The sequence below is a fragment of the Rhinatrema bivittatum genome, chromosome 8 (assembly GCF_901001135.1).
Source record: "Rhinatrema bivittatum chromosome 8, aRhiBiv1.1, whole genome shotgun sequence".
In the NCBI taxonomy this organism is placed as follows: Eukaryota; Metazoa; Chordata; class Amphibia; order Gymnophiona; family Rhinatrematidae; genus Rhinatrema; species Rhinatrema bivittatum.
In genome coordinates, this window is record NC_042622.1 from 91,897,387 (window position 1) to 91,911,408 (window position 14,022).

Genomic DNA, 14,022 nt, shown 5'->3' on the forward strand with positions numbered 1-14,022 from the left:
CAATGTAACTTAAATTCAGCTACAAGTTACTAAGAGGCAATGCAGTAATGCCCGATCTACACAGTGCACAGTTTAACCCTCAGTGGTGCACACACTTTACTGCTAATGCATTAAGGAGTTATGCACAAAAAATGTTCGCACAAAAATGTGCATTTAAGTTAGTGCCTTCACATGGAAATTGCATGCTAATGATGGCATTAGCTATTACCCCCCAATGCAGACAGGAGCACTGGTTAATAGTTTATGAGCGGAAGCTGGAGTTCTACTACTGGGACCTGTAGTCAGTATTTTATATAAAGATAACATGCTTTGGATACAAAAACACACTTTCCACACATAAAATATGAGTTATGTAGGCAAAAAATGCTTTCTGTGCTTGAATTTTTTTTGCCTACATAACTCATATTTTATATGCAGAAAACATGGTTTATGTGCACAAATCATGTTTTCTGATTTATGTGCAGAAAGCATTTTTGTGTGCATATTTTATAGGCCCAAATCATGATTTGTGCACATAAACCATGTTTTCTACACATAAAATATGAATTTTGCACATACATCATGTTTTGCTCTGAGCTTTTTCTTTTTGCACATTTTCTGGTTTGTGAACATTTTATAGCTCCCAATGTATTAGCATATCATTCGGTTATTGCATTGGAAGTTTGAAAAAAGTAGTTTGTACGTTAATAAACTGGATTGAATTTCAGCACACAGTTTTAATGCTCAGTTTTTCACATCGGCCCCAAAGATTGGTCACTTTTAGGGCGATGTACTAAGGGTTTTCTCATATTTCATTTCTATGGGAAAAATGCTTAGTATCATGGCACAAAGTAATAGTTTGTATTGTTTTTCAGGAAAAAGGGCAGTCATGTTTGAGGCAAGGCTACAAGTTAATAAAAGTAGGGCGACTAAAACATTGGACAAGAAATCGTTTGAGGCATCTATGGTGAGGCTGGGGGACATATAATAAAACTTCAATACAATGCACTGGAATGGATGAATATAATTTCTGGAGAAATTGGAAAAAGGCGTTTTTTTTTCACCAAGTTGAGGGACTGTCCCTACAAATCCAGTTTAGGTGGCCTTGTTCTAGAGTCCTGTTTTCCCTGCCCCCATACTGGTTTCGCTAATCATCAAACGGTTAACTTGTAAAGAAAAAACATTGGGAGTCACTTTTGCTGTTAGTCCACTGTGGGTCAATCAGGCCTAGCGAAAGCTATTGGATTCCAGCCACCTGTCTTTGGACTCATCATAGGGTGTTTCGGATACGCGAGTCATTTTTTTAGTGTGGTGTTATTGCTTATAGTGCACACCAACTTTCCACATCCTAACCCATTCTGCTCCGCTCTTACCTGAGCTAACCACCACCCCCAAAAAGCTCCAGTGTATGGAAATGGCGCACGGTCCCTTTAAGAGAAGCACGTATCCCCTCTGAGGTGCCGTAGCCGGGAGGCTTTCCCTTTGCTCCCTCCCCCATCCCCACCCCGCCCCTCAAGCTCCATTCTCTGGAAAGAGCGCGGCATTGTGCGTGCTGCCTGGCCTCGCGCATGCGTAAGCGCCTTGGCCGGGCCCGCGTCCACTTTCCCCGCCAGGCGCGTGCGCGCGGCACCAGCTTCTCGTGCCGTGCGGCTTTCAATGAGTGGCGGCGGTGGCCGCCGAGCTTCAGCGAGCTCAGTGCGCCGCGGCCTGCTGTCTTTTCGCTTCTTCCTTTCCCTTACCGCACAGGCCAGCCCGGAGCAGGTAAGCAGGACCCCGGGAGGGCGGAATGGGGCCTTTATCTCCCCCAGCCCTAGAGAACGGGGCCTCGCCTTCAGAAATTTCTATGAGCCAGTGTCTCCCCGCTCTTATGTTCACGGCGGGGAAGATCGGGGGCCCTTTCCTCTCAAGCTACAATGTCCTCTTCTTTTCTCTGGCCTAGCCCCAGTTCCCTCCCCTCCTGGACTCTTAAGAAGAATTCATGGCATCCAGCTTTATTTTCACTCAGGTAAAGGGCTCCTCACTTCTTCAGTTCGGTGGTGTTGGCTGGTCCCGGCCACGGGCTCCTTCTTCCGGCTTCCCTCTTTCCGTAACAGTGCACGGTGTGCTGCGATGTCAAACCTGATCTGACTTTTGGGTCCCTACATGGTGATAGGTAGGAGAGTTCCTTATTGCATGCTCCTCTTTATCCTTCATGTAGGTGAATAGTATACAAGGGACTAAATAATGCAGTGGTCAGTGTCTCCTTTCTAGAGGGCGGGGTGATTTGGAAAACCATTTTGAGGCGTCGGAGACGGAGGTTTTTTTTTTTTTTTTTTTATCTTCAAAAGCAGCAGGTGGGTGCACACATTTTTTCATCTTCAGGTAGTGTCAACCTCGTGGTTTCCACATAGGTTGGAAAAAAAATCCTCAAAAGTCCAAGCCTTCGTGCCTCTCTTCTATTAGTGGCAGAGAATTTGGCTGGCTTCTATTATATAGAGCTTTGACTCCGTAGTAATGTTCCAGTTTTTGAACCTAAAATTCTGGCTCTGCATTTGCCCATTTGGGTACAACCATGATGGTTCTGTTATCTATAGTTTTATATGTAAGATCCGTAATTTTCTACAGAACTGCAGTTGCAGAGCTCGGTGCAAAATTTGCTTCCTGCCATATCATTTATTCATTTTAAAAAGAGCCCCTTTTCACATTAGTATGAGTGAGAAAAATACTTGAAAATCACCAAAACAGATTCCACATTCTTAGAGCCAGATCTTGGATAAACGCATTAAGCAGGCAGAACAATCTCCCATTTTAATAGTGCAAAATTCCGTTTGTTTTCTGTGAAAGAACTAGATTGAGAGCACTGATGCTTGAAAGGAAAACATTTTACATGGAGCGTTGGCTGGTAAGTTTAACTTTAACATTGAATCAATGTGGACAGGTCAAAATCTATAATGAAGTAGGATCAGGCATTGTTGCCTAACCCATGATAAATAACATGGTAAACAACCTTCTCACCCTCTACAAAATGGGGAGCATTCAAAAGCGATTCAGTAAGATTTGATAAATTAATGGTAAACAGCTATAATTCCATATCTTCGCTGTTCCTATTTAAAAAATGTATTGTCTGCTAGTTCACACAATCATTCTAGATAAAGTACAAAGCAATCCATTCAAAAACATGCTGTATACAGTCATAAGGCAGTTACAAACATAACTCATATCCACATATTGATAGACTATATAAATAATAAATACATTTTCAAACAATATTACAGCAGTGACACCTAATTAATAGAAACTATTTTCTTTGATTTGTAGTGATTTCACTTTTTAAATGAACATATATAGATGTGCTTTATACTGCAAATCTGAAATAAGGGACTCAGTGTTGCAGATTATGCTGCAAGATAATGACCCTTTATTCATTTGAAATTAATTTTATTAGTAAGCTTTTTATTGGTAGCTCAAAGCGAGTTACATTCAGGTACTATAGATATTTCCCCATCTCCAGAGGGCTTACAGTCTAATGGGCCAATGCAATAATCTGTGCATTAAGAAAATGTTTGAATTTCAGCACACAGTTTTAATGCACAGATTAAAATTTTTAACTCCTAATGCAGCAAGCTAATGTTATGTTAATGCATTGGGAGTTAAAAAAAAAAAAAAAAAGGCATGTAGACTGTAAAATGTGTATTCAGCACAGGCCAAAGGCACACTGAGCAAGCTTTCAGAAGACTCTTGGGGGGGGGGGGGGGGGAGTCACAGCTCCCACAGCTGGGGCTCTAAGCCAGTTTGGGAAGAAGCAGTAGTAATGGTAGCCAGGCTCCTTCCGAGCTGCTGCTGTTCAGATAGTGTCCCCGGTTCCTGATTTTTAAAAATAAATCCAAGCTGGAAATATGCAAGATGTGTGGAATCTGCATTCATTGACAGGCAGCATTGAGCCTCCCCTCCTCTCTGTGTTTTGTGGCTTTTGCTAGATCCCAGTGCTGGGGAACAACTTCCTTCAGGGCCTGGTGCAACTCCATTCCCTAGAGCCAGAAACTTTACTCCGCCTCTAACCAGAAGTAAGATTTCCAGTGCTAGGAAAATGGGAGTTATTTCAGTGCAACTCTCTGCATTGGGAGTGAATAGCTAATGCCTTCATTAGCATGGGATTTTCATACGAGGGCACCGCATCAGCAGTAAGGTTTCCACTTATAAAATGTGCGTTCACATGCGGGTAAAACTGCGTTCCGCTGAATGCACCTTTCTGCATTGACCTTTTAAGTTTGAGTATAAACTAGATCATGTTTTCCCAAATCTGTCATTGGCCCCAGAGCTAGCTGGTTTTTCGAATATTGACAATGAATGCATAAGAAATGTGTGCATACAGTGAATATTTAATGCATTCAAATGATCTCATGCATATTCATTGAGGCTGTCCTGAAAATTCAACTGACTAATTTCACCGGGAAGCACTAAGCTTGTTCTTAGGTAATAAAGTTGACTCTTTCTTGGTGCGTTCCCCCCATGGGTCTTATTTTCAGGTCTCCTTTTTTTTGTAGCCTATTTTATTTCGTAACTTTTACACTTTTGGAGCAAAGATGTTAGTCATTTTTTAGTTTTTTTAAACTCTACTTTCCCTGTATTTATCAGCTGATTATGCTGTATTCATACTTTGCCTGTATTAGTATAAATCCCTTCATGAGGCTGTGACAAGAAACAGTGGAGATGTAGCTTCATTTGCTCAGAAGGAAGTGGCTAGATTGAAGGGCCCTGAAGATTTTAAACATTAATAGGCTTTTTTATTTCAGTGAGCATTTAACTTATGATCACTTGTACAGCAGTGAGTGTTAACTGCAGGTTTTAACTGCTTTCCCAATTTTATGCATTTTTATGTGGTTTTACGTGATTTTATATGATTTGTTTTAATAGGGTTTGTAGTTCAAATTTGGTGTTATGCTATTAAATGTAATGTTATGTGCTGTTTGTTTTTAGGTAACTTTTATGTAGCATATGTTTCAGCTAGGTCTGTGGTACATTTCATTCTTGTTTAATGGAATGTGTTTTCGTGTGCTGTTTTATGTATATTTTATGAATGTTCTTATATTGTCTTCCTAGGAATGTTGATAGGTGATTTTATACATTTTTAAATAAATAATTCATGAAGTTTAAATCAAAACTAAGTAAAATTTTCACCTGTCTGAGTAATCCAAAAATGGTTTTGCTGGTATTACTTTCAAAGAAAGCTGTCTGGGTGGATAGAAGGGGAATGACTGAAACGTAACCATTGTACTGCAGAAGCAAATATATACAAGTAAAAGCTGCATTCAGCTTTTCTGTTGCTGGCAAATCAAGGCGAACTAGTGCTGTTGCTTCTATTTGCATACTGTTGCTGCTGTATTCAAAGAAAATGAAAGAAAACAGGAGATTCTAGCAGAAGCATTGCACAGTAACTGCCTCAGCGCATGCACAGAAATTTAATTTGTAAATCAAAACCTTGGTAGAGATTGAATCACTTGGGCAAGCTGCTTTTTGTTGGTGTGTGTGGTTTTTTTTTTTTTGGTCAGCTTTTTGTAATACCACAGCAAAGATATGCAGATCGAAATAACAGAACTGACTGACTCCTCCTGTGCTTCATTGACACTGTACAGCTAGCTATACGTTGTATTTTGTTCTTAAACTTATACCTTGCCTTTTTCCCTGAAGGACCTAAAGCAGCTAACAATGCGGTAATAATCACAAATTACATAATCTAAAATAGTTTAAAAATGAAAATTTACAACATTCAGTTAATACAAAACAGTTTTAAAATGCATAAACAAAATTTTAAACAGTCAATTTGTCAGCTATTATGTCAAGACTTTCTAGCATCTTCTACTTTTGTATGTTCAAAAAAGGGGAAAAGCAATGTGCTAAAAAATATATAGATACACCACCAGGACACTCAAGTTTTACATTTCAAACATTTTACCTTTTTTGTGTTACATTAACACTGAAGCTATGCTTATAGCTTAAGTTTTCTATTAATTTTTTATGATGTGGTTTCCTCCTGGTCAAATGATTTGAATAGATTCCTTTGCTATTCTCTAGCAACAGGCTGAGGAGATTCTGCTGTGGCTGCAGTCAGGCTATGCAGTAGATTCTGGATGGTTATTTCATGAACTCTTTTTATTATGCAATATGATATACATTGACTTGGTCACCTTTGAAGGTTTTCCACAGCATGTTCATTAATCTCTCAGCTGAGTGTTTTATCCTAGGAAGTGCCTTTAATGGAATACTTTTTATTATAGTAAGACAGTATTGACAAACAGTTCTGTGTAATTTAATTGCTTGGGATTCATTCATTCTATTAATCTCCATCCCAGTAGCATTTAAGTACTATAAATAGGTTCCTTTGCGTATGTCTTGCATCTGCATTTCTTTATTGTAGACATAGTTGGTATGAAAAAAAAGTACATTGATAGAGATTTTTTTTTTTTTTTTGTGGTCCTGATCCAGACAGAATTCTTCATGGGTATTCTGATGCTCTGTGTCCAGTCACACTCAGCTTGAGGATGCTAGGAACTTTATTCTTTTGTTCTGGAATGGGAGAGCATTTTGTAGTGAATCAGACTGAGTAAGTGGGATTTGAAAATAAGGTATTTCTATAAAATAGGTGGGAAATTTTAGAGAGAAGTCATCTGAATTCTGTGGAAACAGAACTCTTCTAACATGAAGACTAGTGGCGTTCCCCACCAAAGTAGGGATAGTTACTTTGGCAGGGCAGTGTGGAGAAATTTTACCACTTTTAATTGAGCTGTAGGTGTTAACATTAAAGGACAAATTTTCTATTTATTATCAACCTAGCGCCTTCAACTGGCACCCAAATTTATTGAGGGGAAATATCAACTGAATTAGTTTAGCGACTAATCTTATTATTGAGCTAGGCTATGAACAGTGTGCCTGTTTTTCTATAAAATATGCACTTGGGAGATGTTAGAAACTTTGTAGTTACTAGAATGTGATTTTGAATGATATTTTTTTCATTGTGATCCTGAAATCTTATTGAGGCCCATTAGAAAATATTTTCTCTGCAATGTGCATGATTTGTGGTCACAGGGCACCAGTGCAGCACTTCATTATGTTTTCCTGCTGAATGCCGGCTGGTTGAAAGAGCAGAAACACAAGAAGCAGTCAGCTTGGCTGAACAGGATTTGTGTGGCGTTCTGCCTTAATCACTGGGTGGAGTCTAAGCTTTTCATTTCTTCTGATATGGAAATCTGGATAATCAGAATTTATTTTATTGGTTTAGTGCGGTCTCCTTTTGAGTGGGAGTCTTAGTAGATCCATCTTTTAAAAAGGATTTGTAATGGAATCATTTGGGCATGTATTTTAGAGCTGCTTGTACATGCTGTTTGGCATTATATCAGTATTTTTATTTTAAGATTTACCGGTATATCTCGCACTCTACAATGTTCAGGTCTGGTTGCAATAAAAATAAAATCCATAAAATATTAAGTATGAGGAATGGAAAACTAGTAACCCTGGGGCACTCCGTACCGTATGAAGCTCCCAATTGGACCAGCCTTGCTTGTGTTCCCTAATGGCATGCGGTATATTAAGAGACCTTACTTTAAGGTCTCTTAATTAACAACCAGACATGTCACCTTAAGAGATCGAGCCCTTTCTACAGCTGGTCCACCGTTATGGAACTCCATCCCACCCGATCTCAGACAGGAGCCCTGCCTCCCCACCTTTAGAAAAAGACTTAAGACTTGGCTGTTCAAGCAAGCCTTCCCTGACTCAAACTAATGCCTTCACCTTCTACATATTTAAAACAAGCAGCTCATCTCCGTCTCCTTGTACATAGTTTTTAGCCATTGCTAATCTCTTTCCTTTATCTCCATCTTCTCCCAGTTCATCATTCCTTGTTATTTGTAACTGCTTTTTCCTGCACGATAGTTCTAGTTGATGTATTTATTCACTCCTGTTCATATGTAAACCAGCATGATGTGATTTTTATCATGAATGCCGGTATATAAAAACCTTAAATAAAATAAATAAATAAAATATAATCCTTACTGGTTCAAACAGTCTTCTCAGGCCTTGCCTGTGTAAATGTTGTCTGACTGTTCCTTGACTTCTGATGCGTGCCTGACTTCAGATCTTTGCCAGATTCCTGATTCGTGCCTAAGCCCAAAGCCTGGACCTGCCTGCATTCTCAGCTACTCCACAGGTACTCCCATCCATGGCCTGCACCTGTGGGCTCAACCTGTGGGGAACAGCCATGGCATTGGGTGAAGACACCACCTGGGCATTGTGCATAGTAAGCTTGTTATATTGAGCCACTGCTTACCAAGACCCCTGGCCTCTTCCGGAATCTGACTTTTTTCTTCATTTGAGGAACACCGCTACCATACCTGACAGATGGGGCATTTAAAGCATAAGAAAACCCATTTCTTTAAGCCTGGGGCAAGTTTATTAAAAGCTGCATTCCTCTAAAATCTTTGCCAGTATGGGTTGTTTTTTGTTTTTTTTTATGATTTACAGTACTTTATTTGAGGTGAAATGTTCTGAACTGATCATTCTGAAGACCATGGGTCTTTATTTACCATAGAGTAGATCCAGTAGCACAGGCAGTACCTGTACTGATTCTTACACAGGTCCCCGCCCCTGTTTTGCACAGGACATGTCAACAGCTGAGTTGTTTACTTTCCATATCCATCAGCTCTTAGCGAGACTTCTGAGAGTGCCACAAAGTGTGCAGATTAGTGCCAGTTGCCTTGGATGCTTTTTATAGCAATTTGGGCAGCTGTCCACTGGAGCATGACTGAGACCAGCACCTCAGTTCTGGTCTTGGACTAATGGCGTGGCACGTTGGGTGTTTTTGTGTTTACACTTCTGACATCAGTGTTTCAAGAGAATGATTGTGCATGTCCCTGATTGTAAAATGATGTCATAAAAGCACTCTGGATAGGCAGTTTATTTGACTTTGTCCTCTGTATTTACTCTTACTGAAAAGATTTTGCACCAGAGGTTGGGAGTTGCAGCAAGTTAATGGAAAGCATAGTGTTCTGCTTTCTCTTTATAAAGAGATTCTTGTGTATAGGATATTTTTTTACTTTTTGTGAAAGAAGGTGGGTTCTTGTTTCAAGAAACTTGCTCCACTCAGCAGGTTTTTTTTTGTTCATAGCCTAACCCAGAAGTAGGCAATATTTTGGAAGTGGGTACAAAGATTTAACTCAGCGGTATGCAACTCTGGTCCTTGAGTGCCACAAGCCAGTCAAGTTTTCGAGATGACCATAGTAAATATGCACGAGATGCATTTTCATGTAGTGGAGCAGTGCATGCTAATACGTGTCATGTATATTCACTTCTGTTAACTAACCTGCATGCCATTGATACTCTCGCCCTGTTCCCCTGTCCCCAAGGACTATCTTACTGTCTCTTTCTCCAGACTCCTATCCCCAGCATCCTAACCCCAAGACCCCCTTCCCCCAACCTCCGCAGAATTTGTCTCCCATAAACTCTTACCCAAGGCCACTTCCTTCCCTCGCCAATCCTCCCGCAGCAGACAGCAACATTGCAACTGCTCAAATGAGAAATCTCACACCATCAGTTGCCTTTTTCTTCATTGGGCTCTTCGCTCCTTGCATCTTCTGGCGTCCCACTGCTGCTGATCCTGTCTAATTGGAGTCCTGCTGCCACTGATCCTCACGCACTAAGGCTTGTGATTAATTTTCACACCGTGGCTGCCACTATTCTTCCTTCCACCACAGGTCTCTCTCTTCTCTCCTCCTTTCCTTTCAGCCTGCATGGTACCATATGATGATGCCGCCAAATGACTCCTCTCGACTGGTTCTGCATTGCTGCTGCTGCCACCTCTTTTGTCCCAAACGTTTTTCACCAGAGGTCATGTCCGGAAGATAGATGGGGCAGGGGGAGGATGAAGGTCATGAGGTGGAGGTGGTTGGCTAGATGCAGGTGGATGTTCTTATCCACTCTTTCAGGCTTATTTTATAAGAGATGGATTGTGTGCTCTTAGCTTCCAGAGTAGATTGGGACAGTCAGGATTTTACTTTGAGCTTTATTGTGGGATCTACACACTTGCCCCTTAATCCTCCCCTTCCTTTGCCCCTCTGTCATAGGCATGCAGATATTCCACTTCTTGCAGCTCAGGTGAATCAACATGAAGTAAATACTCATTTGGTATGTTTTATAGTTTAGTATATGATACGGTAACCGGCTGTTTTTCTCTTCTGTTTCAGTGTGACATTGCCAGTTACACAGTCTCTCTTGCTGAGCTGTAAAGGACTTCACTGCCAAGCAGCACTTTCATTCCTAAAGCAGTGGACCTCTGCCCCACAGATATTCTGGCTTCATAACCATGGCAACGGAAGAGAAGAAACCAGAGGCCGAAGCCACCAAAACGCAGTCTGCTCCTTCTTCTTCTGCCAATCAGAGCAAGGTCCGTTCTGCTAGTGCTGGGTCTTTTAGATTCAGTTTTTGCATGTGAGCGTGCGCAAGTGTTGACTGAATTTGCACCTTCCTATGTAACAGAATAAGTGTTAAGGCAAGTACTTACACTGATCTCTTTTTCTTCCAGCCCGCACCTGTAAAACCAAATTATGCTTTGAAGTTTACACTAGCAGGCCACACCAAGGCCGTGTCATCGGTAAAATTTAGTCCCAATGGAGAATGGCTAGCCAGCTCCTGTGAGTACTGACATAGTTTTCCTCTTAGTTTTTGGTTTTCTTCTACTATTTCTTAGCTGCATGCTAGAGGATTTGATCTGTTTAGTTACTCAAATGTAAACACCACATCAGTGAATTTAGAAATGCATTCAGTTTTTTTTTAAGCATTCTTATTTTTGTTAATTCTTAAATTTTTAAGAAGAAATGTTTTGGTTGGCATTTTCTATTCTCTATTTTATAGTGTTTTTTAAAATTAATATACGGGCATTAAAATCTTCCATAAAGAGGCTGAAAGAAGCTTTGCTTTCTGCTTGGAAGTGTTACAGCTAGTATAGTGATTGCACTGGAAAATGAGGCATGGTTCCACAAGTACCCAGCTGCCTTCTGTGTGCAAACACAAAGAATAAAACTTATCCTCTATAGGCCAAATTCAAACTGGCAGCTTCCATCTTGGCTAAACTTGTCAGTGGCAGACTGACTTGGCTGATATGATTGGCTGATTCACCCTTTTCTGGTACATAAATCAGTCGTTGCTAAATATTGGTATACAGATAGTATAACCAAGAGCATGTTGATTATGTGTGCGCTATACCAGCAGTTTTCAGTCTGAGGGTTGTGTCATGCCAGTAGCTGAGTTGTGGACCTGTTACTGCCTGAAGTGCACCTCCATGCAGCTCAAGGCATCTTGAACTGCACAGTGTTTTAACTCTCATGCTTCTCTGCCCTCATTGAGAGTACAGGCACCGCACAGGTCAAAGTGACTGAGCTGCATGGAGCTTTTTCAACAGCATCAAGACTATCAGCAGTGGGGTGCTAGAGGTGTGGTGGTGAGTGAACAGTGGGCGGCAGGGCAAGAATATTTTTCATTTTCTTTCATTGGGTGCCAAGAAGAACCATTTCTTTTTCCACTGGATCATATGGAAAACAATTTGAAAATTACCATATTTTTCGCTCCATAAGATGCACCTAGGATTCAGAGCAGGAAAATAAAAAATAAATAATTAAATAAATAATGGTGTGCTAAACTGGCTCTGTTCCTGGGCATCTGTGCATCTTATGGAGAAAATTAGGGGAGGGCATAACATTTTTTTTTGGCCGGCTATCCATTGCTCCGACCAATGGCACCGTAGCCCCTGTGACATAGTAAGGGCAAAGGCTATCGGCGCCATTTTGAATGCTGGCAGCTGACGGCCCTAGTGCAGATGATCATTCCCGCACCCCTGCTGGACCACCAGGTACTCTTGGCAAGTCTTGGGATGGGGGGGTCAGGAGGGTGGGGGGTTGTAGTTAATTTAACTTTGATGGGTTGGGGTTTTATTATTTTTTTTTTTTTTAATATTCGCTCCAAAAGACGCACAGACATTTTCCCTCCACTTTTGGGGGAAATAAAGTGCGTCTTATGGAGCGAAAAATATGGTACTGCTATGTACTGTCACATCATAGTGCATGCCTCTTGTAGCATAAAAAAAAAAAGTGATCATTTTTCCAGGGTATTTATAGCTGGATTATCTGACTCGTTTCTAAGCAGATCATATCAGCTCGAATATAATGCTGTTATTGGGCAGCTGTATGTCATGGCAACCATCTCCTATCAACTGATGAAAAATATGGGAGGAAACTCTTTCCTGCCTATGTGTTTGATTTTTTTTTGTTTTGTTTTTTTGCAAATATAGTTTATTGAAGTTTTTTGTACAAACAAAATAGAAACCAATACAGCAGGCAACCGTGATGCTGAGCAAAAATACAAAAAAAAGAGCATGTTTCAATAAAAGAACAAAGCCAAAACAATAATTAAATTAGTAAGATCACAAATAAATCCATTCCCCAAAACAAGAATAACAGAACCTCACCTTACCCCCATGATACCCAAAAGCACAAAATAGACGCAGTCTGGTCCCAATGTAGCAGAAAAGCTACATCAAACAATATATTAAAGACACCGGAAGAAAAACAAATACTAGGGAAATTATCCCCAAAAAAGGGGTCTAGCCCCCCCCATATCAACAGAATCCAGAAAAGGTTTCCAAATTTTTAAGAGATTAAGATAAGAGTCCCTAACGTGGTATGTCAGCAGTTGCATGGAGCCACAGATGAATTAGAAGGCTTGGAGGAAGCATTCCATTGCAACTCAGTAAGGCACCATGCTACCACTAACATGAATAATTTAATGTAGGGCACCTTCAAGTTGTGTCCTAAAAGCACACTTGCAGGATCCAGGAGAAGTTTTTTGCCTGGATAATCTTATATCAGGGTCCTCTGCTTTTGGAACGCTCTCCCGCTTAATTTAAAGGAGATTTCTGTGTTTAAAATTTAGAAAACTACTTAAGGCTCACTTGTTTACTTGAGCTTTGGCTAGTGCATAGCTTTTTAAAGAGCACTTGAATATTTTAGTCACGATTTCCAGATAGATTTTTATTGTTCGTATATTTATTTTAATAGTCTTGATACTGTTTGTTCTGTATTATGTCTGTATTAATGATTTTATGTTCTGTTAACCCCCTAGAAATCTTGATATGCAGTATATACATTTTTAAAATAAATATATCCAGGAAATTTCAGACCAAAATATTGTAATAACCAGGTAGTCCCACCAGACATGAAGAAAGGAACCTTTACCCCCAATTCCTCACCAAAAAGGATCCCTTTTGACCCCCATTTTATACAGTTTCAAAGGGGCATACCACCAATGAAAAAAATTTTATACCCCAACTCTGAGGTGCTAATATAATTCCCTTTTCAAAGCCTAAGAAACCTCCTTACCACTCTTTATCAGAACTTAAATCCCAAATCCTCTTCTCATACCTATTTAAGGTCATCAAATGCCTTAAAGTTGGATGCCATCAATATTTAATAAATAGAGATTAAGCTTTTGTTTTTAGAGGCGTGAAGGATCAATTTTTCAAAAGCAGTTAACCCTTTACTACGCTTCGACTTCACCGTGACTTGATGGACTCACCCTTTCAGTTGTAGTTATTGGAATAACAGATCAATATTGTCAACATTTCTCCCAAATAGCTTGAATGAATAAATAAGTTATTGCCAAAAAAGCTGACCTACTTTACAAAGGCCACCCAAGGACCAAACTGGGAAATTAACCTTGGGGAAAAATGAGAAGAGAAATTGGGATTATTTCAGAGTAAAGAAAAAAGAGGGAGAAAGGATGAAGGTGTCCTTGTATCTGACAGACCAAACATTCAAAATTGAAGAAATAAAAAGGTGATTCTCAACTGATGAGGCCCAAAGAGGAATAGTGAAATTTCTATCAAGTGTTATTTCCCCTTCCATCAGGATCCAGTATTTATCAGGAAAGTCATTCATGTAGGATATAACACTCTTCAACAGCATAGCCCAATAATAATCTCTGAAATAGGGCCATGCAAGGCCATTTATATCCCTTTGTCCAGAC

At 40.1% G+C, this 14,022-nt stretch overlaps 1 protein-coding gene across 5 annotated transcripts in view; it reads left to right on the forward strand.

Moving 5' to 3' along the window:
* The first annotated feature begins 1,476 nt into the window (after positions 1 to 1,476).
* The window catches only part of WDR5 (WD repeat domain 5), a 113,676-nt gene continuing 101,130 nt past the window's right edge, over positions 1,477 to 14,022 (forward strand). The window contains exons 1-4 of one of the 5 annotated variants that reach the window (XM_029612243.1): positions 1,479 to 1,740; positions 1,985 to 2,131; positions 10,191 to 10,390; positions 10,529 to 10,637. In XM_029612243.1, the coding sequence (XP_029468103.1) occupies positions 10,310 to 10,390; positions 10,529 to 10,637 (190 nt within the window). In that variant the 5' untranslated portion in view covers positions 1,479 to 1,740; positions 1,985 to 2,131; positions 10,191 to 10,309. Of the gene's footprint in view, positions 1,741 to 1,984; positions 2,132 to 2,825; positions 2,861 to 10,190; positions 10,391 to 10,528; positions 10,638 to 14,022 lie in introns of those variants that run through there. The other 4 variants (XM_029612246.1, XM_029612245.1, XM_029612242.1 and 1 more) reach the window with 4 other exon arrangements.